The sequence below is a fragment of the Suricata suricatta genome, chromosome 3 (genome assembly GCF_006229205.1).
Source record: "Suricata suricatta isolate VVHF042 chromosome 3, meerkat_22Aug2017_6uvM2_HiC, whole genome shotgun sequence".
Taxonomy (NCBI): domain Eukaryota; kingdom Metazoa; phylum Chordata; class Mammalia; order Carnivora; family Herpestidae; genus Suricata; species Suricata suricatta.
Window position 1 is genome coordinate 75,995,017 of NC_043702.1, and position 25,295 is coordinate 76,020,311.

At 40.0% G+C, this 25,295-nt stretch overlaps 1 protein-coding gene across 1 annotated transcript in view; it reads left to right on the forward strand.

Moving 5' to 3' along the window:
* The first annotated feature begins 367 nt into the window (after nt 1-367).
* NEB (nebulin) overlaps nt 368-25,295 on the forward strand; it is a 206,526-nt gene continuing 181,598 nt past the window's right edge. Inside the window, exons 1-11 of the mRNA XM_029934594.1 lie at nt 368-445; nt 975-1,040; nt 4,885-4,926; nt 6,567-6,788; nt 8,576-8,683; nt 9,151-9,255; nt 10,179-10,283; nt 10,961-11,065; nt 15,884-15,988; nt 22,430-22,534; nt 23,162-23,269. Coding sequence (XP_029790454.1) covers nt 1,005-1,040; nt 4,885-4,926; nt 6,567-6,788; nt 8,576-8,683; nt 9,151-9,255; nt 10,179-10,283; nt 10,961-11,065; nt 15,884-15,988; nt 22,430-22,534; nt 23,162-23,269 — 1,041 coding nt within the window. The 5' untranslated portion in view covers nt 368-445; nt 975-1,004. The remainder of the gene's footprint in view (nt 446-974; nt 1,041-4,884; nt 4,927-6,566; nt 6,789-8,575; nt 8,684-9,150; nt 9,256-10,178; nt 10,284-10,960; nt 11,066-15,883; nt 15,989-22,429; nt 22,535-23,161; nt 23,270-25,295) is intronic.

Genomic DNA, 25,295 nt, shown 5'->3' on the forward strand with positions numbered 1-25,295 from the left:
AAAATGTTTTGCCTTTGATTTTTTTTTCTAAATATATTAGGATGAAAAGGGATCTATGTTCTGCATTCCTATATTTATCCTGTTCTACTGGGCTTCATTTGCCTCAGAAGGAGTGGCAGTTTCACTAGCTTAACAAAACCAGCCATGGTCGGGTATTGGTTTACATGGCAAATATCTTTGGGCGAAGGGACAGCTGCTCCAAGTCATCATCCACTTTTATCACGAGAGTCCCATTCTCTGGTGTCAAACTAAGAAGGCCTTAGGAGATACTTTTGTTAGTTCCTAAATTAGAAGCTTAGGCCAAAGACCCACAATCTTACATACACTTCGATCAGTGCTTTAAACATTTCTTATTTTTCAGGTTTGAGGAAGAGCTACAGAAACAGAAGAGAAAATCCATAGAAGCCAATGGTGTTGGGGGGGAAAATAACCCCCTTGCCTTGAGGTTTCTATTTTTTCTTCTAAAACAATTGATTTGTTTTTCTGTGTTCTAATTTCAAGTGTAGGCTGGAATGCTAACATGCATTGGAGCAGTGTGGGGACCGAAAGCAGCCTTCTTAGCATTCTGGTGCTGGGGAAAAATTCTAACCTCCGGGAGCCGGGCTGACCCCCGCTTTCTCTAACACTTTTGCTCGAAAATGTTTTCCCGCAAGTATTTAGAAATAGACATACTGTTTCTTTGGATCCAAACCCTCTCACTTTCTTACCTCAACATCCTTTTACAAGTTTTGCCATTAACTAAATTGATCGTGTAGCTGGAAGGACCAATACTTAACACATTCCTGAGGGAATCAAGAGAAAGCAATTTGAAGCCTCAGTTGTTTAGACCTGTATTTAAATATCTTCTCTCGATTGGCCTGCAAAAATATATGGATATGTGGGATGGAGAAGTCTTAAGTTCCGTTTTTATGATGTTACGATTTCAATCCGAGGGAGAGAGCCTAATGTATTTTTATTTGTTGGAATATGCGAAGTCTATAGGGTGCCGCTCCTACTCTGGGAAAATGGCCGATGACGAAGAATACGAGGAGGTGGTGGAGGTAAGATGGAAACTCCTGACTTGCCAGCCAAGTGTTTTATGTGGCGACAATCGAAGCCATGTAGGTGAATTAATCATTTGAAAAATACATTGTCTATTATAACTTCACAAAGGCTCATTATTAGAGCATGAGAAAGGAATATTTTACGTTCAGTTTCACTATAATTATGTGGGATTTAGAATTGAAAAGAAATATCACTGTTTCCCACTTACGCTTTTCTTTAAACTCTCAGGAAAACTCGGTGTGGGGGAAAGGCGGGTTCCAATTTATCTTTTAAACCTCCTCCTTTCCCACCTGCCAACTCTCCTGATCAAAGGGACAGGGGAGATGAAGAGAAAGTTCTGAAAACTGAACTCTGTTTTTTAGTGTTTGCAGAGCAGTCAGGGAGAAAAAGAGCTATTTGCGCATTGCTTCAACCATCGGATTCTCTATCGGGTGATATGGGTGAAATATTCAGAATAATATAGATGAGGTTATGTGAGATTATATGTAAATGTGCACGCATACCTGTAAATATAAATTTACCATACACAAGTGACATTTGGAGCCATGCTTTCTGACCAATCCTATCATATTTACCTAAGAGAACAAGACTAGCTTTTGTTTTTAAATTTTGGAGGGGGAAAAAAAAGGCAAAGACTGAAGTGGACATCTTGAAAAACTTCCTCTGGACATCTGACACATTTTACAAAGCTGTTAATTGTTGGCTTTATGACTTTATAAAAATTTTTAAATCATGTTCAGGTTTTTCTTCATCACCTCTTGCCTTCAGCTTCACATTCTAGAAATAAAATCTAAAGGTTTAGGGACTATAATCCATGTATATTGCTGTTGAATCTGAAAGTGCTTAATAACTTACAATTAAGGATGATCTAAACATATGAAAATCTCCAAGTGCCGATGATACTTGGAGGTAGTTTTGAAAATCTGTGCTTTTTTGCCAGAATTAAATTAAGTTTAAGAGGTACCCAATACCAAATTCCAAATGAAGGTACCAAAATTTGTCTTTGGAAGGCTATTTTAGTGGCCAGTCTATATTTAGATGAAAAAAATTGTTATTCTACAAATGAAATTGCTTTTATTATTGAAAGATCTAGGGGAACAAAACACAGAATGAATCTCCTACAGTAGAATACTTCACCTCTCTGGCATAAACACCAAAGGCTACATTCTCAGTGTTCAGTATTAGCACTGGTGTGTGCATTTTACATACATTCCTATGGGTCAGAATAATGACTATTGAACTTTGACACAGTTGAGGGCACCTGGGTAGCTCAGTCGGTTAAGTGTCCAGCTTTGGCTCAGATCATGATCTCGTCATTTGTGGGTTCAAGCCCCGCGTCAGGCTCTGTGCGGACAGCTAGCTCGGAACCTGGAGCCTGCTTCAGGTTCTGTATCTCCCTCTCTCTCTGACCCTCCCCTGCATGAGCTGTTTCTCTCTGTCTCTCAAAATAAAAAACAAAAACAAAAAACAAAGAAAACATTGACACACACAGTTGTAAATTAAATTTCCTTCCCTATGGTGGTAATATCAGTAATACTTTTTAGTCTCCAACTTAAAAAAAAAAAAAATCCTGTGGTTTTTTTTTTTTTTTTTTTTTTTAATAATTGTATTCATTGGTCACTGGAAGTTATCCCTAATGCTAGACTTGATTGGTTTAACTAGATGTTGTAAAAACTGAGGGAGCTATTTTTAGGCATCTCACCCTTGCCATTTTGTTCCTATTATTGCTTCTGGGTCTGACCAGCAGTTGCTAAATGGATAGACTTCCTGCCAGAGAGTGTTCAACCGAGGCTTCTCTGACCTCAGAAAAGACGCCATGAAGAACAGGATGGTGACAAATTTGAGAAGATGGTCAAGGAAGAGGTCAAAAACAGGAACTAGCTTTAAAAATATATCTTCTGGGGACTTTGGACATCTAAATAAAATTGTGCCATCCCTCTCTACTCAAACTTAAACTTGGATAGGAAGGACAAGAAGCAGGGATGTACGATCTGATTAGTGGCGCAGCTCTAAAAAAAAAGTGAGATTTGGCATATATGTTAATGTCAACCATTTGGGTAATGTTACTTTTTTTATAAGTAACATTTTTTTCTGATATACGTTTACTGATGGTGAGAGCCCAGCAAAGGTAAAGTTGGATAAGCTCCCAAAGAGCTGCTTTTGCTTGGATGCTCAGAAAATCCAAAATAGTCGTGAATCATGCATTTTAGTTTAAGATTTCTTCCCGAGTGCCTGATGTTTTGTGTGGCCACAGGCATGGCTCTGTGTGGGTCAGCATTAAACAGTATTCCCTAAAATGTCCCAGTGAGATTTCCCATGTGATGACGGCACAAGCATATAAAAGAGAAATTCTCGGTCCCGTAGGAGCTTGTGATTTCTGTCACTCTGCGTAAGGACGTACAGATAGAATTAGATTTTATTTTTATTTATTTTTTAAATTTTTATTTATTTCTCAGCGAGAGACAGACAGACAGAGACAGAGCACAAGCTGCGGAGGGGCAGAGAGAGAAGGAGACACAGAAGCAGGCTCCAGGCTCCGAGTTTTCAGTACAGAGCCCACAAACCATGAGGTCATGACCTCAGCCAAAGTCGGACACTTAACTGAGCCACCCAGGCACCCCTAGAATTAGATTTTAAATTCAAGAAGTAGTACGGGAGCAAAAAAAGCCCAAGAGTGAGGAGCATTAGGCAAATTTTCTAGTCCTCTTCCTGCAGATGAAATAGAGCCTGTGGCCTATTGACACTGGTCAAATAACTTAATAAAGAGTTTGCCGAACCAAGGGGCAAAAGGAGGGAGGCCAGCTGAGGAAAATTAAGGAGTCCGTGTTTCCCCCTCTCCCTGAGTATATGGTTTGGTGCCGGGGAAAAGAAAAACGAAGCAGAAAATGTTAGACTTTTAGTTGACTGAGAAAATGAGCCAAATGTTTCATCTTTATCCTTTTCCTTGTGTGCCTTGGCCTGAGGCTTTGCTTCTGCTCACCCAGCTTTGCTGGATGAGGCTGGGGGCAGGATTCCACTCCCCTTACGCGTCTGAAACAAAATGTCAGCCAGTTCCCATCAGCATCTATTTATTGCCAATGATGTCAGAAGTAGAACAAAAGTAGGTTTGATTTAAGATCCAGGCTGCAGGCACCTCGCAACCATCAGCTACAAACGCTGCCTAACTTTCCCACATCTTGTGCTGAGAGATTTTTGCATTTTCCCCCTCTCCCCTTGGCATTTGTAAATTTTCCCCTTTGCATCCTTTCATGACCATTGTTCTGTACAGTCCCAAATGCTTTCTTCCCCAATTCTGGAAGAAACTCTCATTCCTTAGTAATTGGGATGGCATATGCATAACCGAGATGTGTATATGCTTTCGGGTCTCTTATTTCCATGATCCCATCCAGTTAAAAATTTTATTCACATCGAGGTTTCTGTTTTGTTTTATTGTTAGTCACAAACAGTGAGTTATGGCAAGGTTTTTTTTTTTCCCTGCCCAACCCACATAACTCAGGATATTGTTAGTATACTTTCTCTGCAAATTCTGCCCTGGTACTGTAAGAAAAAGTCTTAACTTGTCAAAAGTAAAATAACTGCCCCTAATAAGTAACCAGCCTCAGATACCTTCCTCATCACCCTTCATCTCCTTGCCTCCTCTGGTAGCATTCACTTCAGCTTCCCTGAAGTTTCACGAAACTAAAATGGGTCCCCGTATATGAAGAGGCTCCCTCGTATCCTTGCTTCCCACAAACAGTGCACACCGGCTGAGCTAGTGAAACAACCCAGTGGCTCAGCTGAGGCAGAGGAGGGGGGATTCTGTTTTGTTCTCATGATTATTTCTTTGTGCTCTATTTATAGTATTACACAGAAGAGACAGTCTATGAAGAGGTGCCAGGAGAGGTAAGACCCAACCCGTGTCTGCACGAGCTGCATGCTGATTAAAGCAGGCAGAGCCTTCCCCTCTTACAGACTCCCTGGGCTGCAGAGTTGGCAAAGGGAGACTTTGAGAAGAATCCCTCACCTACGTGTGCCCAGCAGCAGATGGTACAAGAATGTTTGGCAGAACACGTCACTGTTCTTGCTATCCAACGTATCCAAAGTGACTGGGGATCATTTCCCCATTGTTCGTGTGGTGTTTCTGGTGTAAGTGGTGCTCATTAAACTAATATTCATGGCCATCACCACTCTGTGACTGCAGCACCCACATAGCCTTGGACATACGGTTTGCATGGGAGCTGGCAGTTTTATTGGATAGAGTCGTAACTTGTGGGGCACCGTCTCTGCCAACAGAGATGGTACCTCTAAGCCTTTGTCCTCAACAATGCAATGAAATGATACTCAGATTTTAGCACATTAGGAATTCTAAGTAAGCCATTCCCATAAATATTCCAAGGTGAAACTTTTTTCTAAGGTGAAATCCCTCACTCATGCTTTATTTTCTGAATAGAGTGGTTTTTCTTGATCTTGACAGAAAGGATGGCTATCCCTGGAACCTGCTCAAAGAGCCTGTGGTTGCATGAAACCTAACATTTGTAGATGCTGTGAACTGGTTCATTTCTCACCATCCACTGTACATCAGTAATAATGGGCAGAAAGCCACCTATTAGAATCATCTGACAACCCTAGGGGAAGTTGTCATAGATGTACAATTTCCTTGTTACTTAAGTTTCTCTTCATCATTTGGTACAGATGGTACTAGCTGTGAAGGAAATCATGCTATGAGATGGATTGAAGACTTGGCTGCTTACCTTTTCTTACATAGAGTATTTTGAACCTTGGAATAGACCCAAACTTTGGGCCTTAGTTTCTTCCACTATACAGGCTGTTTAAGAAACAGTAATTTCCCACCTACTGCATGCCTAGGACTGTTGTAAGAACAATTACCCCCTTATGTTGTCGTCATTATCCTGGTCCACCTAAGCATTTATTAGTGTAAATGGCACTCCAGTTCAGATTAATTAACTAAGCCAAAAGAATGCTAATCACTTGTAATATTATGTGATTCATTCTTTTAGAGTTGATTTTTCTTTGTGTTAGACTGCAGGGGAGGATGCCTAAAGACCTGTGAAACAAGCAACCAACTTTTTCTTAAACTTATTTACACGTTAATATAAAATCAAGAATTTGAGCTTTATTTGATCATCTTCATCTTTTGTTCTCTGATTACATGTTTGCTTTTCCTTTACGTAGGCAATTTAAGATTTTTAAATGGTTAAGAATATTGTATTTTTGATTTTCATCCAACCTTAAGGTGTTTGGGTTCTTTTCTACAAATAGAAATTTAAGGCCTGACAGCAAATTACTAAAGAGTAAACTTTTTGCTCCATGCCATCTTGAACAGTCAGCATCCAGATTTATGTAATGTGATGTACCTTCATATGGACTGACTGTATTATTTCCTGTGTTGGCCTGTTTTAAATATATAGGAATAACACTAGGAATGGAAGTCTGACAAGGTCAGAATAATGTGTATATACCAACATCATGGTAGCACGGTTCTTATTTACCTAACAATGTTGAACGGCATGTCCCATTTTCAGACGATAACAGAAGTCTATGAAACTACGACAACACGGACATTCACATCTGACTATGAGCAATCAGAAACTTCCAAACCGGCACTGGCCCAGCCAGTGTCAGCACAGCCAGTACCGGCCAAGCCAGTGGAGAGGAAGAAGGTTATCCGGAAGAAAGTGGATGCTTCGAAGTTCATGACCCCCTACATTGCACACAGTCAGAAAATGCAGGATCTCTTTAGCCCTGTAAGTTTCAAACCATTTCTGCTAATCTGGGTTTATTATTGAGAAATTACTGATCTTTACCAACTCTGTGTTGGATTCTAGCAGGATTTTGTTTCTCAACCTCATATGAGACAACAACTTATTTTGCAGAAAAATTAGCTCTTCTCACTCTTTGATTTTCCTTTCATTTGCACCATTGCAGTATCAGGGAAAGCATCCTTTCTGAAATTATTCCCCCAAAATAAGCAAAAGGCCAATTATAAGCATTTGTTGATATTTAATCACGATTTGTTAGCCAACCTAGAATAATGAAGTCATGAATATATTCAGTTGAAATCAGTTCAGAGAAGCTGAATAACGTCTAGTTAAACTATGCCTGAGCAAGATGCCCCTAAAGTAGACCAGTTAACAATATGTAAAAAGATCTGTAGGAAGTGTACAGTGAGGAGGGGCGTGTAGTTTAGAAAACGAGCATCAGATTGAGAGCTCCTCTGAAGTGAGGATTGAATAATCCACTAAAGCCCAGGTCAGTGGATTGTAACTGTGGCCATACAGTTGAAATCCTCTGGGAGCTTTAAAATTATGGATACCCGGGCTGTTCTGGTCTAATCAGTGATTGGAACCTGTGCATAAAGATTTTTAAAAGCTGCCCAGGTCGCTCTCATGTGTAGTCTAGGCCCAGAGTCATTGCTGTTGAAGGTCCTGGTCCTTAACTTCCCACATACAGTTATACTGTAACAAGTTATACCGACTGGAAGCATTTTGAGACCCATCTGAATGGATCTCATTTGTTGATTGTCCGAGTGGGTTAAGTTCTCACTCCGTGGCATAGCCTCCAGCGGCTTAAAAAAAAAAAAAAAAAAAACAGAAGCTCAGGGGAACATTGGATTATACAGGACTAAATGCTCTGTCAAAAGCATCCTGTTGTGATTGATCAGTAAATATTTAGTGTTAACGCCTGGGGACTATATGGTAAATTTCTAGTTTAGATTCTTGAATGATCTAAAACCTAGTTTTCTAAGATTGTGATCTGCAAAAACCAGATTATTTCATCTCCTTTATCCTTGCAGTATTTGGCAAAAATAGAAAAATTTTTGCCAGTTTAATGCCATAAAATCTCATAAATTCTGACACTAATATTCTGGAACTTCTGCTAGGCAGAAGAAAATGTTACCAAAGGTTTATAGTATTTTTTAAAATGGTTAGTGATAAAATAAAGAGTATAATTTAGATTGTTGACTACATTCAAGAGTACTATTGAAGCATTAATAATGATAAATTATGCACATTGTTATTAAAGCAAGAACTCCTTGTATATTTAGCAGAAATAATAAAATTGCATTCCTTTTCAAAATACTCCGTAATTCAGACTTTCCATTAATTCAGCTGGTGTCTCAGCTATCTAAGCCTCTGAGATTAAACTCCTGAATTGAATATTTTTGCATTGTATTAGCAATCAAATCTTTTCAGACAATTTCTACATTTGCTAAAATTATTGAGGTTCAGGTTTTTTGTGTGTGCATTTAGACAATAAAAACATTGAGAGAATCATTTTAGCGCATTTCCAAGACAATAGTCTGTCATAAAATTTCTACTGTCTCAAGTATCCAACTGTGTTTAGGAAGAGCAATTAACAAATCTATTTTAGTTTTTGCTGAGAGTGAGGGTAGGGGACAAAAAGCTGTTGTAACTGATAATTGTTAGAATTTGCAGGATTTTTTTCTTAATCAGCTGGGGACAAATACATTGCCTGAAATTTCTGCTGCTGTCTTGTCAGGTTTTAGGCTAATATCTGATATTCTTTTCAGAATAAATACAAAGAGAAATATGAGAAAGCTAAAGGACAGCCATATGCCATCACATCCGATACCCCAGAACTTCGCCGAATCAAGAAAGTACAAGATCAACTCAGTGAGGTGGGCTGCATTGCTAAAATAGAGGAGAGACATGCCAAAAACATGCCCATCATTAAACTGAGGGCTTTAATTGGTGTAGAGAAAATGAGGAATCAAATTACTGTGAGCCAGTCCAGAAATCTAGAGGAAGTATTGGCTATAGATTATGTTGCTGTAAATGTGAACCCCAACAGACCTCTAAAAGCTTGGCTTAGCAAGGTAGCTTAAGAGATATGAGATGGTGAGTTCGAATTCACGGTGGTCTTCCATGTAGCGGTGCAGGGAGGCTGAAATTCAGCCAGGAAAGCAGATCTGCAATAAATGCAGGTACTCTGCAAATTTTTGGATACAGCTTTTTGCCTAAAATGCAGAAACTCTGCTTTGTGGTGGAGATGTTGAGTCATAGGGCTAATGCTTTTTCATTAGAAGAGATCCTTTAATATACTCACATGTGCATGCCTGTTATAAACTCTACATTATTTCTGCAGGTTAAGTATCGAATGGATGGCGATGTTGCTAAAACTATATGTCACGTAGATGAAAAAGCAAAGGACATTGAACATGCAAAGAAAGTGTCGCAGCAAGTCAGTAAGGTGAGGTCATGTTATAGATGGCTGGGATGCTAAGAGCCTGTACCTCTACCTGGCATTAGAGGAGAAAACTGGGCAAGCTTGATCCTGCTCACCAGTCTCACTTGAATCCAGGAGCATTATGAGCTCTGGTACCCACACATGTCAGGAAGGTTGCATTCATGACTGAAGTGGCTATAGGACCTGTAGTGGATTGGAGAGCGTAAGCCCTGCAACTTGGCTTGAGGCAGCTGCTACAGAGTGCAGTTCCGGTGTCTCCAAAGTCTTTGATTTATTTATTTATTTATTTTTACATTTATTTACTTTTTGAGAGACAGAGTGAGACAGCATGAACAGGGAGGGTCAGAGAGAGAAGGAGACACAGAATCTGAAGCAGGCTTCAGATTCTGTGCAAACTTTCAGCACAGAACCCGACGCAGGGCTTGAACCCGCCAACCATGAGATCATGACCTGAGCTGAAGTTGGACGCTTAACCGACTGAGCCACTCAGGTGCTCCTCTGATTTATTTTTAAAGAAGTTAGGGAGCTTTATTTTTATGAGAAATCCTCAAATTTCAAATGTAGGCAGGTAATTAAAAACATTTGTAAAATAACATATAAGTCAAAAGAAAAACGTTTACTATCCAAATTCAGCCAATGACCAATAAGGTTGTGGCCTTTAAAAGGAATCTATAGAGAATCATAATCATGATTTAGTTTTAAAAAAATCACTTTTCAAATAAAAGCTTACTAATATAGGCAAAGTATTATGGGATGTTTACATGGTCCATGTTTTCACAGTTGATGCTAGTAAAACACAAAGGCACCAGGTCAGCCTCCTGTGTGAGGGCATTTTGATAACGAAACACTTTACAGCACTGTGTTCCCTAAACCTTCATGCCCTTGGAGGAGACATCAACCACACGTCCTCTGCTCTTTCTGTCTAGGTTTTATACAAGCAGAACTGGGAAGACACCAAGGATAAGTACCTGCTTCCCCCTGATGCCCCTGAACTTGTCCAGGCAGTTAAGAACACAGCCATGTTCAGTAAGGTAAGGGCTTCTGCTCTGTTGGAACTTCTGCCTTCCTGTGTCCTTCCAGCATGTAATTTAGAGGAATACCCAGTTCTCTTGATAATCGGGAATGCAGTTCCTCAACGTTTTTTTTGAGTATCCCTGAGCTATGCAAGTTGCAGGGATAGGTGTTGACAAGGGGGAACTGAGAAGAAAGCTATTAAATAGAGTGGAGCAGAGGGTCCTGGCAGGAGCCTGAGCAACCCCTGGGGAAGAACATGTGGGGAGAACGAAGATGCACCAGGGAACTGGCTCTGAGAGACCCATAAAGTATAGACCCTGGGCTACGCTTTGGGTATCTCTGGCTATCACTCTTACTCCATGTTTTTCTGACCAAAACTATGCTAAGTGCCTCCTGGCTCCTTATACTTGCATTAGTACTTGTTGTAGGAAGTAGGTTAAGTCCCAGAGAAGAGATGAAACCAAATCAGACACATCTAACCTTCTGAAAATAAGATTTGCCAGGAGAAGCAGGACAAGCTATTAATAAATATGACTCAGTAGGTGGAAAAGGGGAGGTTATCTGTGGATTCCATTTACCTTTGCTCTCACCCTGCCATTGGCTCTTTTTGCCATTGATGGATGCATTGAAAGTTAGGTATTTCTTGTAAGTGTGAGCTCACTTTCTCATAACTTTTCACTCTTTTCTGATTTAGAAACTGTACACTGAAGACTGGGAAGCTGACAAGAGCTTGTTTTACCCATACAATGATAGTCCAGAGCTGAGGAGGGTTGCGCAAGCCCAGAAAGCTCTCAGTGATGTAAGTAAAATACAGTCAACCTCATTGGGATGGTGGAATCAGAGCACTTCAAACTGTCTTCTGGCCACATGTTCATTGTAGTTCTTTCAAAAAGACTAAATGTCATTACTGCAGATGAATACATCTAGAATCATTATAATTTGTGATGTCTACTTAAATTGGGTTTTGTAATTTATATTAAATATAATTTAGTCCCATCTTACTTTTTTATAGCTGAAAACCTGAGTCTAAGTCCACATAGGTCATTAGTGGCAAAGCTCAGATTAGAGGCCTGGTCTTGTGAGCCCATGGCCAGTGTTCTCTACACTGCAGCAGGTGCCCTCTTCCCACTTGGCTGGAGTTGAAGTTTTTTGGTGACATTACAGGGGCATTTTTTAAAACCTATTGAGATCATAGCCACTTTCCCAATTATATTAAGTGAAAAATGTTATTGAAGGATTTTGATTTGCTATCCTAATTATAAAGTTTAAATTGTGGTCTGTCCCCCTTTTTCTATGTGGACTACATACTTGTCCAAACATGTTTGTGTAGTTCACAAAAAGCTCTTGCTATTGGGTGTACATGGAGGATATTTCGGAGTTAGTAAAAATCCAGCAGTCCCCACTGGCCAGACTTTTAGTTCTTAGAACTTGAAAACAGTTTATTAGAGGAACTTAAACAGCCCAATAGATTTCAGTCCTTAGGTTTAAAGCAATAGCAGCGGCAGAGAGCCCCATTCAATTCTAGCACTTCCCCTTGTTTTGAGGTTCTTTATTTCTTGACCCCTGGATTTGTTAGATGCCACATTGAAAATCCAAAGACTACTACTCTAGTCTTTGGGGGAGTACTCTTTTATGATATAACAAGTTGTTTTTCATTCAGTTGTCAACTAGACCCTCTTATATTCCCTGTGAATGTAACAAGTCAGTTGGATGTCTTGAAAATTACTGTGATTTACTTCCAGTGGATCTTAGGATCCTATCTTGCCCTGTGCTGGAATTATGCATATTCATTTGAAGGCATTTCCAACTTTTGAGGTCTAATTTTTTATTGCCTCTCTACTTGATATCATTTGCAAACTTAGTGGACATATGACTCTCCCAGTTTGCATATAATTGGTTAAAATATAGCATAGGAATACTCCTATCTTTCCATAGAGTAATTTAGGAACTAATGAAGCCATAACAAAAATTTAAGGCTCTCTAGTACACAGTACCCATTTTGATGTGCAGGGATCTCTTGCTTCTAAATTAGCTTTTTGGTTCTGTATCTCAAATATATAATCCTGTTGTGTAACCTTTATCAAGTGATCAATAGTTACTTGTTGAAAGTCCATTATGCATTATACCTAGCAGGATAGAAAAGTATAACAAGTTTTCATCCTTTCCTCTGAGAATTTATAATCAGGCTGATAAGATGAAAGTGTTATATATTAACATGAAAAAAACTTAAAATTTTTTTAAATTTTAGAATGCAAATTCTATAGTCTAATACTTGCTAAAAGACAGGGCACGTGCAAGCAATTAGCAAAAACCATGTGGAAGTGGCAATCCCAAGGGAATGGGCAGTGATGAATAGGAAAAGCTTTTCAAGTAGAGCAAGCAGTTGAACAAAGGGACAGAAGTGAAATGAGTCTAGAGAGGACAAAGAAAGTGAATGCTGTGTGTGCCTAGTTAGGAGGCCTGTTTTAGAAACTAGCAGTGGGACCTTTAAAATCAGGCAAAATAGCTTTGAAATGATATGTAGTCAATAAGAGGCATCATATGATTTTGGAGGGGAAAACAATATGCTAAAAGTAGGATATGGAAAAATTTTATGGACAATACAATAGATTGAGACTATAAAAATTGTGATAATTTTAAGAAGGCTATTTTAAGTTGTACAGAAGGATCAAAGGCATAACATGCATAAAGAGGAAGAAAAGAATCTAAAGGTAGTAAGTATTGTAAAAGTGTTAAGGACATTGGATATTAGAGATAAAAGAAAGAAGCCATGGAGGAATTAATGTCAAAGACTGGTAGTCTGGGTATATAGGGTTACAAGTGGTAAAGATGCATTTGTTAAAAGAGAAATGGAGGTTAAAAAAACATTGAGATCAAGGCATTTTATGGATAAATTAGAAATTTCATACTATTGCATAGGTGTGAGAGCAGGAAAGAATTAATACTTGAGAGTCATCAGAATAAAAGTGACAGCTGACGGCGTGACCATATATGAGGGAGGCAGAACAGTGTATGGCCAAGGACAGAGTTTTGGAGGACGCCACACTTAGGACATCTGGAAAGGAGCCAGCAAAAGAATGATGGAACAGAGAAGTTGAAGGACAACCAGGAAATGCCATGTCACGTAAGCCTAGGAAGAGTTTTCCAAGAAGACACTTAATCTTCAAACCCATAAAATGGAGACATGAAGGGATACCTCCATGCCACTCTAGGTCACTCTAGAGCTATGGACTTTGAACAGTTAAAGTTGGCCACGTATTTTGAGATCTCTCAATAGGATACATAATGGAGAATATATAATAATGAAGTAAAATCTTCCCATCCTTAGAAAAACTTGGCAGTTAAGGTATGGCTTTTATTTATTTATTTATTTATTTTTGCAGATTAACTATGCACGAAGTGTCAGATTACCAACATGCCTATTAATACTGTTGTCAGCACCATAAACTTCTACAGTTATTGGGCACAGAGCCCCAAGCAAGCTGCTGTTCACAGATCGTGTCACTTGATAGGCATGTAGATTTCAGACTAAGGCCTTGGGTTCAGAGGCTTTCTCTGCCTCCCCTGTACCACCTTCTGGTCTCTCTGAACCCTACGTACTATTTTTTTCTTGTTATCTAAGCAGAGACAAAGTACTTTGCAAACCCCAGGAGAGTCCTTAAGCTGATCCAGAGTGCAGAATTCTAACCAGACAGAATTCTGAATAAGGTTCCTAAGAAATTAGGACTTCTAGATTTGATTTCTCTGAAAGTTTTTGACAGAATGTCATAGTTAGTAAGCATTTTTCCTGATAGGATGTTGCATACTCTCTGAGGACTTAGCCAGCCATGGAAAATACCAATTCCTATGACTAAAATAAAGTCTTCACTACTTAAAAAAAGGTTGAGCTGTGGAATTAATATAAGTACATTTAAAATTGGTCTTTTGTATCTCCATTGATTTAATGTTCATAAAAGCTTTTGTTATAGGCAGGAGGTAGATATTATTAAGCTAAGAAAAAGTTAGATTTGGTTAAACCATGAAGGAGATGACTGGGACCTTGGAACTAGCCAACCTCTTTATGTTGTAAATAATAATACTGCCACATGGAAGGAGAAATAATTTGTAGAAGTCTCACAAGTGAGTAGTAGAAGAGTTGGGACGATAAATCTCTTCTTGAGATTTCCCCCAAAGGCTGCAGTGTATAAAACACACATTCAGAAATCAATCATTGAACCTTCACTCTAGTCAGGCTCTGTGCAAGCCACAACGGTTCACAAATGAGCTCATCCCAGAGCTCATAGTCCAAGGAGGTACAGATGTTTAAGCAAACAATCACAGTGCCATCTGATGATTCTTTTAAAGGAAGTAAGGGTAAAGGTGAGTGAGATCCCAGGACAAGGTCCTCAGGTCAGGGGGGTTGGGGAGGGGTGACTGTGACCTGGAGAATGAGCAACAGTTTGCAGGCACATGGGGAGAGTGTGGAGCTGGGGGCATTCCAGGGAAAAGGGAACAGCAGGCACAAGGTCCAGAGGCATAAGAGGCTTTTGTGGGTCTGGGGAACTACAAATAGTTCTGCATTGTTGGAGGCAGGGCTCAAGATTGGTGGGAGAAAAGGCCTGAGTAGTCAGTAGTGAAAGGAAAAAGGAGGGCAAGAGTGAAGGGGCTGTATGATTAATGGACATGATGCCTATTTTAAGACAAGAGAGGCCTTTCACAGACTGAAGGAAAGGAGCTAGTGAAGGGGGAGCAGTTGAAGCTGTCAAGAAAGAGAAGGGGTGATGGTGGAGCTAGGTCCAGAGGGCTACTGGAGGGATCAGCAGTCTGAGTACAGGACTCATGCCCTATAAGGGTTGCTTCTCGGGGCCATGCAGTAGGAGGGAGGGAGGGATGAGTACCGGGAAAGCTAAATGTATATACAGCTTCCCTTTATAAGAGAGGAAGCTGAGAGTTGACTGGGGGGCCTAAGGACAGTCTTGGGGTGTTACACTGGCCAGTGCAAGTAGAGACTGCATAATAGGGTTGTCAAGCTTCATTGAAGCAAAGTGGCAATTGGATGCCATAAATTCAGAGTATTGGGCACAGAGCTTCAAGCAAGCTGTTCACAGCATGCATCACTAGGTAGGATCCCAGACTTCAAGCTAAGGGCTTAGGTTCAAGAGACTCCCCCATCTCTGTACCTTCTTCCAATGGTCCTTTTAATCATGCTTATCACAGTATCATTATCCAAACAATAGAGCTGTATGATTTTCTTCAGTAGCACTCGTCATCCTGGATATAAGAATAGAGGAAGTGTGTAGTTGAGTTGATCCAGAGCTAGGGGTATAATAGCTGATGTAAAGACAAGAGGTTGGGAGTTGAGGTTGCCACATAGCAGAATAATTTCAATTGCAAATCATGGCATAGAGACAAATGGAAGGAAACAGATCTAGGGTTAATAATCTTAAGTCACTGCTAACACTGAGAGTAAGGGCATGCAGCATCTGCAGGGACAAGTTACTGTTATGTGATACACTGAAGTTCAAGACTTCAAATACAGATGAAAACATCGTCGTTTTCAACAATGCCAATAAACGGGACACAGGAAGTAGAATAATTTTCTATGGCTTATGAGCATCCCTGTCTTTTATTCTGTCAGATTGCCTACAAAAAAGGTCACGCTGAACAGCAATCTCAATTCACATCTCTGCCAGACCCTCCAGACATAGAGTTTGCCAAGAAAGTGACCAATCAAGTGAGCAAGGTAAGTAAATAGGAGGGGTCTTCCTTGAAAATCCTGGCTTAATAATCTCAAACATTAGAGAAAATAAGTAAGGGGGACCTAACAACACCAGTACTGAGAATATTTTTGCCATATGACCCTGAAAAGTCAACAGCAAAAACATTGCATCCATTTACAGCATGGAACCATGTTAATAAATGTTCAGCCAGCGTAATGACTCCGTGATCAGTAAATGCGAAAGCTGCAGTTTGAAAACAGAACCTGTGTCCTGATACCATTTAACATTTTGACTTGTGGGAGTAATACTAACAAAGAACTGAGTCCCCACACATTTTCTTGGAGGATCTGATTGTTTTAACTCAATGTGAAGACTTTGCACAGTTTTATGCTCTCAATCAGACATGGAGAAAATAAAAATGCATGCGTGATCTCTCAGACATGGCTTAGTTTGACAGCCACGGGCAGTGTACCTCCTAACTCTTAAAGCCCAGGCAAATGGCTTACCCTGTCTATATTTAGGCTGGTAAGCTAGCTCTGAGGAACGCAGTCCTGACAGAGAATGCAGAGAGACAGATGTTCAACTGGTGACCAGACCCATGCTAAGTTCCTATTTTAAATTGGTTCAAATCAGGCCACTTTCTCCTGGGATACTGCTGATTTTAAATACTTTTTTCTTTGCCCTCTGTGGAGTTGGGTCCCAATTTGGTGTTCTGCTTGAATTTTGATGGAACCTCAAGGTTTCTATCTTATTTAGGAATTTCGTGGGAAGGGATGTCTCTGGTAAAGAAGAAGGAAGAAAAGTTATGGATGATGAAGTCTATTCAATGATGTTTTTAGTATCTGATAGGGCAGACGACTAATTGTATAACCAAAGGCTATTTGGAGAATCTGCTAAGTACAGTAAATTTTCACTAATAGGAATGCCATAACCCTGAAATTTGCCCAGGGCTGGGCAGAAATGAACTTTAGAACTGTCCATAAAGAGCTGGCCTGCTGAAAGTGTTGGTATTTAAGTAAGATTGGGAAGCTAGGGCAATTGATCTTTTTTGAAGAAAAAGGAAAAGCTCCTTTCAAGTGGTCATTTATAAAGAAAAATCTATTTTTAATTTTTATATAAAGCATATTTTAAAAGCTGTCTTACTATTGCGACATGCTTTTCCTTACTTGAGTGTGCAGTGTGGGTACTTGAATGTGATAAAGAATAAATCACTTTCACATTGCTCTATCATCAGTCTCTCCACTAAATTAGACATGCCAGTCTAGAAGTGCACCCATCAATATAGTAGCCATCATCCACACGTGACTGCTGAGCATTTGAAATGTGATTGTATGAACTGCAGGTCTTCTATGTGTAAGATATCCACTGGATTTTGAACACTTAGTATGACCAAAAGAATGTAAAATAGCTCCTTCGTTATTTTTACATTGATTACAGGTTGAAATAATATTTTTGGATCTATAGGGTTAAGTAAAAATATATTATTAAAATTAATTCCCCACCTGTTCCTTTTTACATTTTAAAAATTGGCTACTAGAAAATCTAAAATTACAGTGGCAGCTTGCAATATATGCCTGTTGCACTCCAGCCAGGACAGTGGCATCATTAGACAGTTGAAATCCTCACCGGCACTGGGTCTGCCCTTGTGGAATAACAATATGAGCCAAGGGAGGGTGGCTGAGGATGAAGGTCACTGTATCTGGCTATTTATCCCAGTCTCACCCAAATACCAAGTTCCTAATGGCTGCCATGAATCCAAAATAACACTCACTCTAGGAGGAAATGCTTGTGATTGGTAGCAGTCCGTCTAACAAACCATCCAGTAAGAGAAGAGTGCGGCTGCAGCTGGAGGAGAAAGTGGTTTCGCTGTGCGACTTACCTCTTCTCTTTTGAAGTGTGGCCCCAGGGTCATGGGCTTTGATGCATGTTTCAGTATCATCATTTCCTTTCTTTCCAAAACAGATCAAATCTCCTTTATGTACTCACTCTTATGTATTTAAATCCAGCATTTCCTTATCTGTGGCTCCCAATACATCCCTTTGTCTTATATCCTTTATTTCATCTGTTACTATAATGATCATGTATCTGTAATGATTATATTGCTTATATATTGATCGTATTCTGTTTCCCAGCTTTCCTTACTGTAGGTGTCAGCATCAGTTCTCTCATCTTTGTCTTTGGCCAAAGTCACCAGCTCCAATACCAGCACTCATTTTAGCTCAGCTGCATTTTGTAGCTCTAACACAGATGGACAAGCAGGCAGGGTTGTTCAGTAAGCAAGCCTTCCAGCTGAGGATCCTAGGCACAGTACAGCCAGCTGAAAGTGAGGTACTGAATGCAACATTGGGAAGTCCCTTTAGTTTCTCTGTGCTTGCTTCTCTGCTTCCTTCCAGAATCATAATAGGAGAAATGTGAGATTTCAAGTTAGAATTTCCAGTGATACCTAACAGGGAGGTAGAATTGAAAGGAAAAGCTCTGTCTTCTTTATGTGCACACTTCTGCCACCAAATGGTTTTTTTTTTTTTTTTAACCTCACTGACCAAATTCTCTGACACCAACTTACTGTCCTATAGTTCAGTTCAATTCTGACATTATCTTTTTGGAGTTAGCCTCAGATCTCACAGGTTAAGGGCCCAGATCCACAAGACCTCCCCTATTTCAGATACTAGTCATAAGTCTGGGACCTCCCATACTTCTGACTATAAACGCCAGGTTCCCATGACCTCTGTCTCAGGCTTAATAATTTGCTAATAACTGGGTCACATAGATCAGGGAAACATTATCTTATGTTTATTACATAATACAGGATATAGATGAACAATCAAGATAAAGAGGAACCTGGGGTGAGGTCCCGAAGGGTCCCAAGTGCAGGACCTTCTGTCCCTGTGGACCTGGGGTGTGCTACTCTTCCAGCGTGTGGATGTGCTTACCAAACTGGAAGCTCTCTGAATTGTGTCCTTTAGGGATTTTCATGGAGGTTTCATCACATCACATAGGCTTGACTGATTATTAACTCCATCTCCAGCCCCTCTCCCCTCCTCAGAAAATTAAGGGTGAGGTGAAAAGTTGTAAGCTTCTAATCATGGCTTGGTCTTTCTGGTGACCAGCCCCCATCATAAAGCTATCCAGGAGTTGTCTCATTGAAACAAAAGACAACCCCGTCACTCAGGAGATTACAAGGTTTAGTACTTAATGTGTTAGGAACAGGGGGCAGAGTTCAATATATATATGTTTATTAGTATTTCACTAGGATGTTTTTTTAAAAAATCTTACAATGAATATTGCTATACAGCATGAAGATGCCAAGCTCTGATCTTCTAAACCCATGGAAAGTCCTCTATGAAAAAGAATTAGGGAATGATTTTCATTGATTTTGCCCAAAGATATTTGACTGAGTTAGGAAAGTAGCCCTGGGCCCACTGTGGGCAATGAAAATATCAGCTGGGACCCCCTCCACCCTTCTGAGAGGATAACTTGTCTAAGAATGAAGCTGTCAGGAGTCCCATTATTTACCTACAGAAAAAGCGAAGTGTGATGAACTAAACAGGCTTTGTATTCCTTCCATTTGATGACCACATCAAAACCACAGATGCAGATATGGAAAGTAGAAAATGAAGTCCTGTGTTTAGGACATTAGGGCGTCCAATTTGTGGCTCAATGAAAAGCACTCTTAGCTCATTTCTGAAGAGGAGGGACTATGGTCTGGGGAAGCAATTTTACTATGTCTATCAACATGTGGTTACTCTCTTGTCTACAGAAGGTGTTTCATAGCTTGTAGTGACTCAATGACTTTCCTCTGTTAAGTGAACAAACACAGAATCTTAGAAAACGTTGTCGATTCTTGCTGCCAGGTTTCTATTGATTGGCTTTACCTGACAGAGTTGGACAGAAGAGTTAGGGTGCGGTTGGGGGGAAAGTTGAGTGTTGAACCCCTGATATGGCTAATGATCTTGGTGTACCACATGAGCACTCAGGCTTTGCTGCCTGACACATAGAATAAGACAACTTGGTTGACAGAGGAGGTCCCACATGGACACATACCTCACTCTCCTTCTCATTTCTCAAGCTGTAGGCCTTTAGTCTTTAATTCCTCTCTTACCTATAGAAGAAAAGGAAGGCTATAACTTCCTCAAAAGTTAACAAGCTCTAGCCTCTTTCCTTAAGGTGAAAATCTTCCCAGACTTGGGAGTACTCAGAGGTGGATTGTGAGAGATCCACCTCTGTGGTGGCTGGTTCATGGAGAGGAAGAAGTAGGGACAGACTCTGGGTGAGGGTGCTGGATGGTCTAATACTCTTATTTTGCATCTTGTTTTAATATCTCTTGAAAAATTAGACATCCATTTCTTAATGTAAGAATTTTTACTTAATTTTCCTTAGCAAATTTACATATGTGATTCTAATGATTCCTTCACACTAGCCCAACTTTTGGATCTCATTAAGAGTATCTGCTGCCTTCTCAATTTTAAATCCTATTACAAAGTTTTGGGGATATATCAGGACCAGTTGCCCCTATTCCCTAATCTTAGAGCTTTCTTCCTTTGCTAGCAAGTGAGAAAGGGCAGTATCCCACCAAAAATGTGAATTTGGAGATCTTAACCTGGGGTATGGGTATATCAAGTACCCCCGAAATTGTGTTTATGGGAATTTTATAGCTTTCTCAGATTTCTGAAGAGGTCTAGTCTTCAAAAAAGATTAGAAATACTCTTATAAGCAATCAGCAAATCAAAAAACTCCATTTTGACCAATTGAATTTAGCCAGTTTTGACTGACTAAAGGTTGACTTCAATTTTTTAAAGCTTCAAAAGAAGAGAGTAGGCAAATTAATTGGCACTTAAATATAAATTTATCTCAACAAACATTTCCACTGAAGAATACATGCACATATGTATAGTTTTCTCCAGATTTCTTACTCTGTTATGCTAGCAATGTTGTCATCATTATTTTTATAATTATCATACCCTACATTTGTTTACCACTGAAGAGTTTGCAGAGGACTCTTGAGGGTATGAACTTATTTAAACTTTTCAGCAATCTTCTGTGGAAGGAATTATCATTATTGCCAGTGCTGTGGTTGAGAGCCCTGAAACTTGGAGAGGCTGTGCCACATCTTTGGTAATGATGGAGTTCAGTCTTGGGCCCAGAGCTTCTGAACTCCAGCCCGGAAATCTAAAATTTATAGTTATGAAAAACTTCTGGCTAGCATTTAGCATATTAGCCTCTTGAGAAGAAAGGATAAAGGAATTTGAGAGAGGGCTGAGCTTCCTTTAACTCAAAGTCACTGCTTTGCACATCACTCATTCTTGGTACTGGTTCTGTTAAAGACATACCAGAAAACCACTTTCTTTTCATTCCCAGAGTGAAGTGGGGGTGTAGGCATGCAGGCACTTTGAGACTCACTGGTTGTATCTCTTAAAACATTTTTATGAGCCTAGAAGGGAAATTGCTATAACCCACCTCTGGGTATGCCCTGGTTTGGGGTTGACTAGCTTAATTTTATTTTAAACATATTTTTTAATGTTCATTTATTTTTGAGAGAGAGAGAGAGAGAGAGAGAGAGAGAGAGTGAGTGATGGATGGAGTGTGAGTGGGGAAGGGGAAGAGAGAGAGGGAGACACAGAATCTGAAGCAGGCTCCAGGCTCTGAGCTGTCAGCACAGAGCCCGATGTAGAGCTCACACTCCCGAACTGTGAGATCATGACCTGAGCCAAAGCCAGATGCTTAACCAACTAAGCCACCCAGGCACCCCTAATTTTATTTTAAAAACACTATAGCCAAGGCAGTTTGAAGCCACATATTATGGGCTCAGTTCAGCTTAGTTTTGTTAGACATACATTTATGAGGTCACTTTTGTGTGGTGCATTTTGTGTTAGATTCTGAGGATTTGAACATAAAGAAGACGTAATTCCTCTCTTGAGGATGCTCACAGCCTGGAGTTCAGGTGGGATGGTGTTTGGGAATAAGATGGGGCCATTTTTGAACTACTTGCCAGTTCTCTTTAAAATTTCTGTAAGTCTAAACTGGAGTGTTATTCATCAGCCTGCATGTCAAAATTTGTGGTGATATTCCTTTCTGGATAATTAGAAGTTTTGATAAATCTCAGAAATTTATGGCTAAGTTCATGTGGTATGGAATTCTGGGGTTGAGTGGTTTTATTATAAGTGGAGGATGCTTCTGAGTCTCCTCCCTCAAGTCAGGGAACATCCATAAGTTCTGAATGAACTAAGTCCCCAGACTCAACAAGAAGGTGGTCAATTATTACCTCTCCCCTCTCACCCAACTTTTTTGTTGGGTAATTGGTACTATCCTGGAAGATCTGAAGTCATCTGTTAAGAAGTTAAGAAAGGCCATAGTCAAGATATTTTTTTAATTAAAAAAATTATTTTGAAAGCTGCCCATTACACCTAGTTTTCTGTCTTATTTGTCAATTTCTGTATTTTCTGTATTTTGTATTTTTTTTCTTCTAGCAAAAATACAAGGAAGACTATGAAAATAAAATTAAAGGCAAATGGAGTGAGACACCCTGCTTTGAAATTGCAACCGCCAGAATGAATGCTGATAACATCAGCACAGTAAGTAGGAAGGAAGGGCCAGATGTTCTTAGGTGGAAAGGGCGACCCTTTCTTTTATGATTTCAGACCCTCAGCTGTATCTGAAGTGGTACCAGAACATTATAGAGTCCAGGTACCTCATCTTGGGGATAAGATCTCTATAGAGTTCCTGTCAGGAAAGAAATCCCTTCCTTTTGAGACGTACTGCTTTGATCAGATTCCATTATTCATGCCTCAGTTTTTATATGAACAATACACTTTCAAAGTGAGTACAGGTTAAAGGGACCCTTTTAAATTTATTCGTTGCCTGGGGAGCCCAAACTCCCAAACAGTATTATGAAACTGATTAGTTTCTTCCCAGATTTTCTTCACTGAAAAACACTTTTTCTTTTTCCTTAACTTCTCTACCTGGCCTTTTAGAGCTCCTTCTTGCAGGCTGATTTTCAGCCCATTATAATTGCTCCAAATCTCTGTTAAGTTCCTAATTGTGTTTGTGACGGCACCGGATTCTCTCATTGCAACTTGACCTGTGTAAGCCAAGAGGAGCGTGGCTTTGTCTGACCCCTCTCACCAGCCCCTGTCTTCCCATGTGAAACCTGTGCACACTCTGTCCCATAGCAGTTCTCCAGTATGATTAATGTCTTACAGAGAAAATACCAGGAAGACTTTGAGAGTATGAAAGACCAGATCTATTTCATGCAGACCGAAACACCCGAGTACAAAGTGAATAAACAAGCTGGAGTGGCAGCTAGCAAGGTATGAGGGGATGCTCTCATTTGTCATGATGGTCTTAGTGTGGTTGAATTTCCTATAGCTCTATATAATGGGGGAAAAGGAGCATTCTTGGGGAACAACAAAAGAAATATTCTGGAGCTATGATAGGGCCACCTATTTTCTTTTCTAGTTTATTGTCAAATTGGTTTCCATGTAACACCCAGTGCTCATCCCAACAAGTGCCCTCCTCCATGCCCATCACCCCTTTTCCCCTCTACCCCACCCTATCAACCCATAGTTTGTTCTCAGTATTTAAGAGTCTCTCAGGTTTGCCTCCTTCCCTCTTCTTAACTATTTTTCCCCTTCCCCTCCCCCATGGTCCACTGTTAAGTTTCTCCTATTCCACATATGAGTGAAAACATATGGTATCTGTCCTTTTCTGCCTGATTTACTTCACTGAGCATGACACCCTTGAGGTCCATCCACATTGCTACAAATGGCCATATTTCATTCTTTCTCATTGCCATGTAATACTCCATTGTGTATATATACCACATCTTCTTTATCCATTCATCAGTCGATGGACATTTAGGCTTTTTCCATGATTTGGCTATTGTTTTTTTTTTTTAATTCTTGTCACTGTTTTTATTTATTTGAGAGAGAGAGAGAGAGACAGCATGAGCAGGGGAGGGTCAGAGAGGGAGGTAGACACAGAATCTGAAGACAGGCTCCAGGCTCTGAGCTGTCAGCACAGAGCCCGACACGGGGCTTGAACCCACAACCGTGAGATCATGACCTGAGCCGAAGCCGAACGCTTAACTGACTGAGCCACCCAGGCGCCCCTGATTTGGCTATTGTTAAAAGTGCTGCTGTGAACATTGGGGTACATGTGCCCCTATGCCTCAGCACTTCTGTATCCCTTGGGTTAATCCCTAACAGTGCTATTGCTGGGTCATAGGGGAGTTCTAATGATAGTTTTTTGAGGAACCTCCACACTGTTTTCCAGAGCGGCTGCACCAGTTTACATTCCCACCAACAGTGTACGAGTAGGGCTACCAATTTTTGAAAAACTTTGCTGCATATGACCATTAACAATATTCAATTACCATCTTTAATATTTCATAAGTGGCCTTTTGATACCTGTAAGTAGAAAGGCTATATTCTCAGATAGGAGAATGCCGCAAGAAAAGACAACCTTTTATGAATATGGACGCTCCCATACTCACCATTACCATTATCTTTCTTATTTTCCTACTAATTGGTGAAAATATAGTCACAGACAAGATATAAAAATTCATGGATATTCATATACTCTATAGAGTAGAATTTGGTAAATTGGGTCCTTGGCATTCTAAAGCACTAGACAGAACATAAACTTCACAGCCAATCAAAACTGATTCAAACCCTAGCCTTGGCTCTGCTGGAGCAGTGAAAGCAGGAAGACCACATCACCTAGGAAGCACTTTTAGGATTCTGGTGCAGAATAGTGATGTTTGGGGTCAGGAGTGGTATAAGGCAAGTGATGAGATGTACTTTGAAAGTAGAGCTGACCTAGTTTGCCCTTGGGTTGGATGTGGGATAGAAGAGGAAAGTTTGGGTCTAAGCAACCAGACAGATGAGATTTCCCTTTATTAAGTTAGAGAAGAGTAGAAGGAGTGAGTGATTATTTTTGAAGGGGAAACATGAGCTCAGCTTTCAACATGTAAGGTTTGAGATACCCTTTAGACATTTAAGTGGAAATGTTAAGTGGGCTGTTGATTATATGAGTCTGAGGTTTCTGGGGAGGTATCCAGAAGGATTATATAAATTTGGGAGTCGTCAGTAGATGGATAGTATTTAATGTCATAAGACTGAAGGCCATCAAGGGAGCAAGTGTAGACCAAAAGCTCTAAGAGCTGATGTGTGAACACATCATAGAGATGAGGCAGGAGTAGAGTCAGGAGAAAATGGGAAGTGAGTGAAGAGAGTGATCAGTAATGTCAAATGTTTCTTAAGTGGATTTACCAATGGGTGGTCTCTGGTGAACTTAACAAGAGCAATTTGGTTGAGTCTGCTTAGAGAGGGCTCA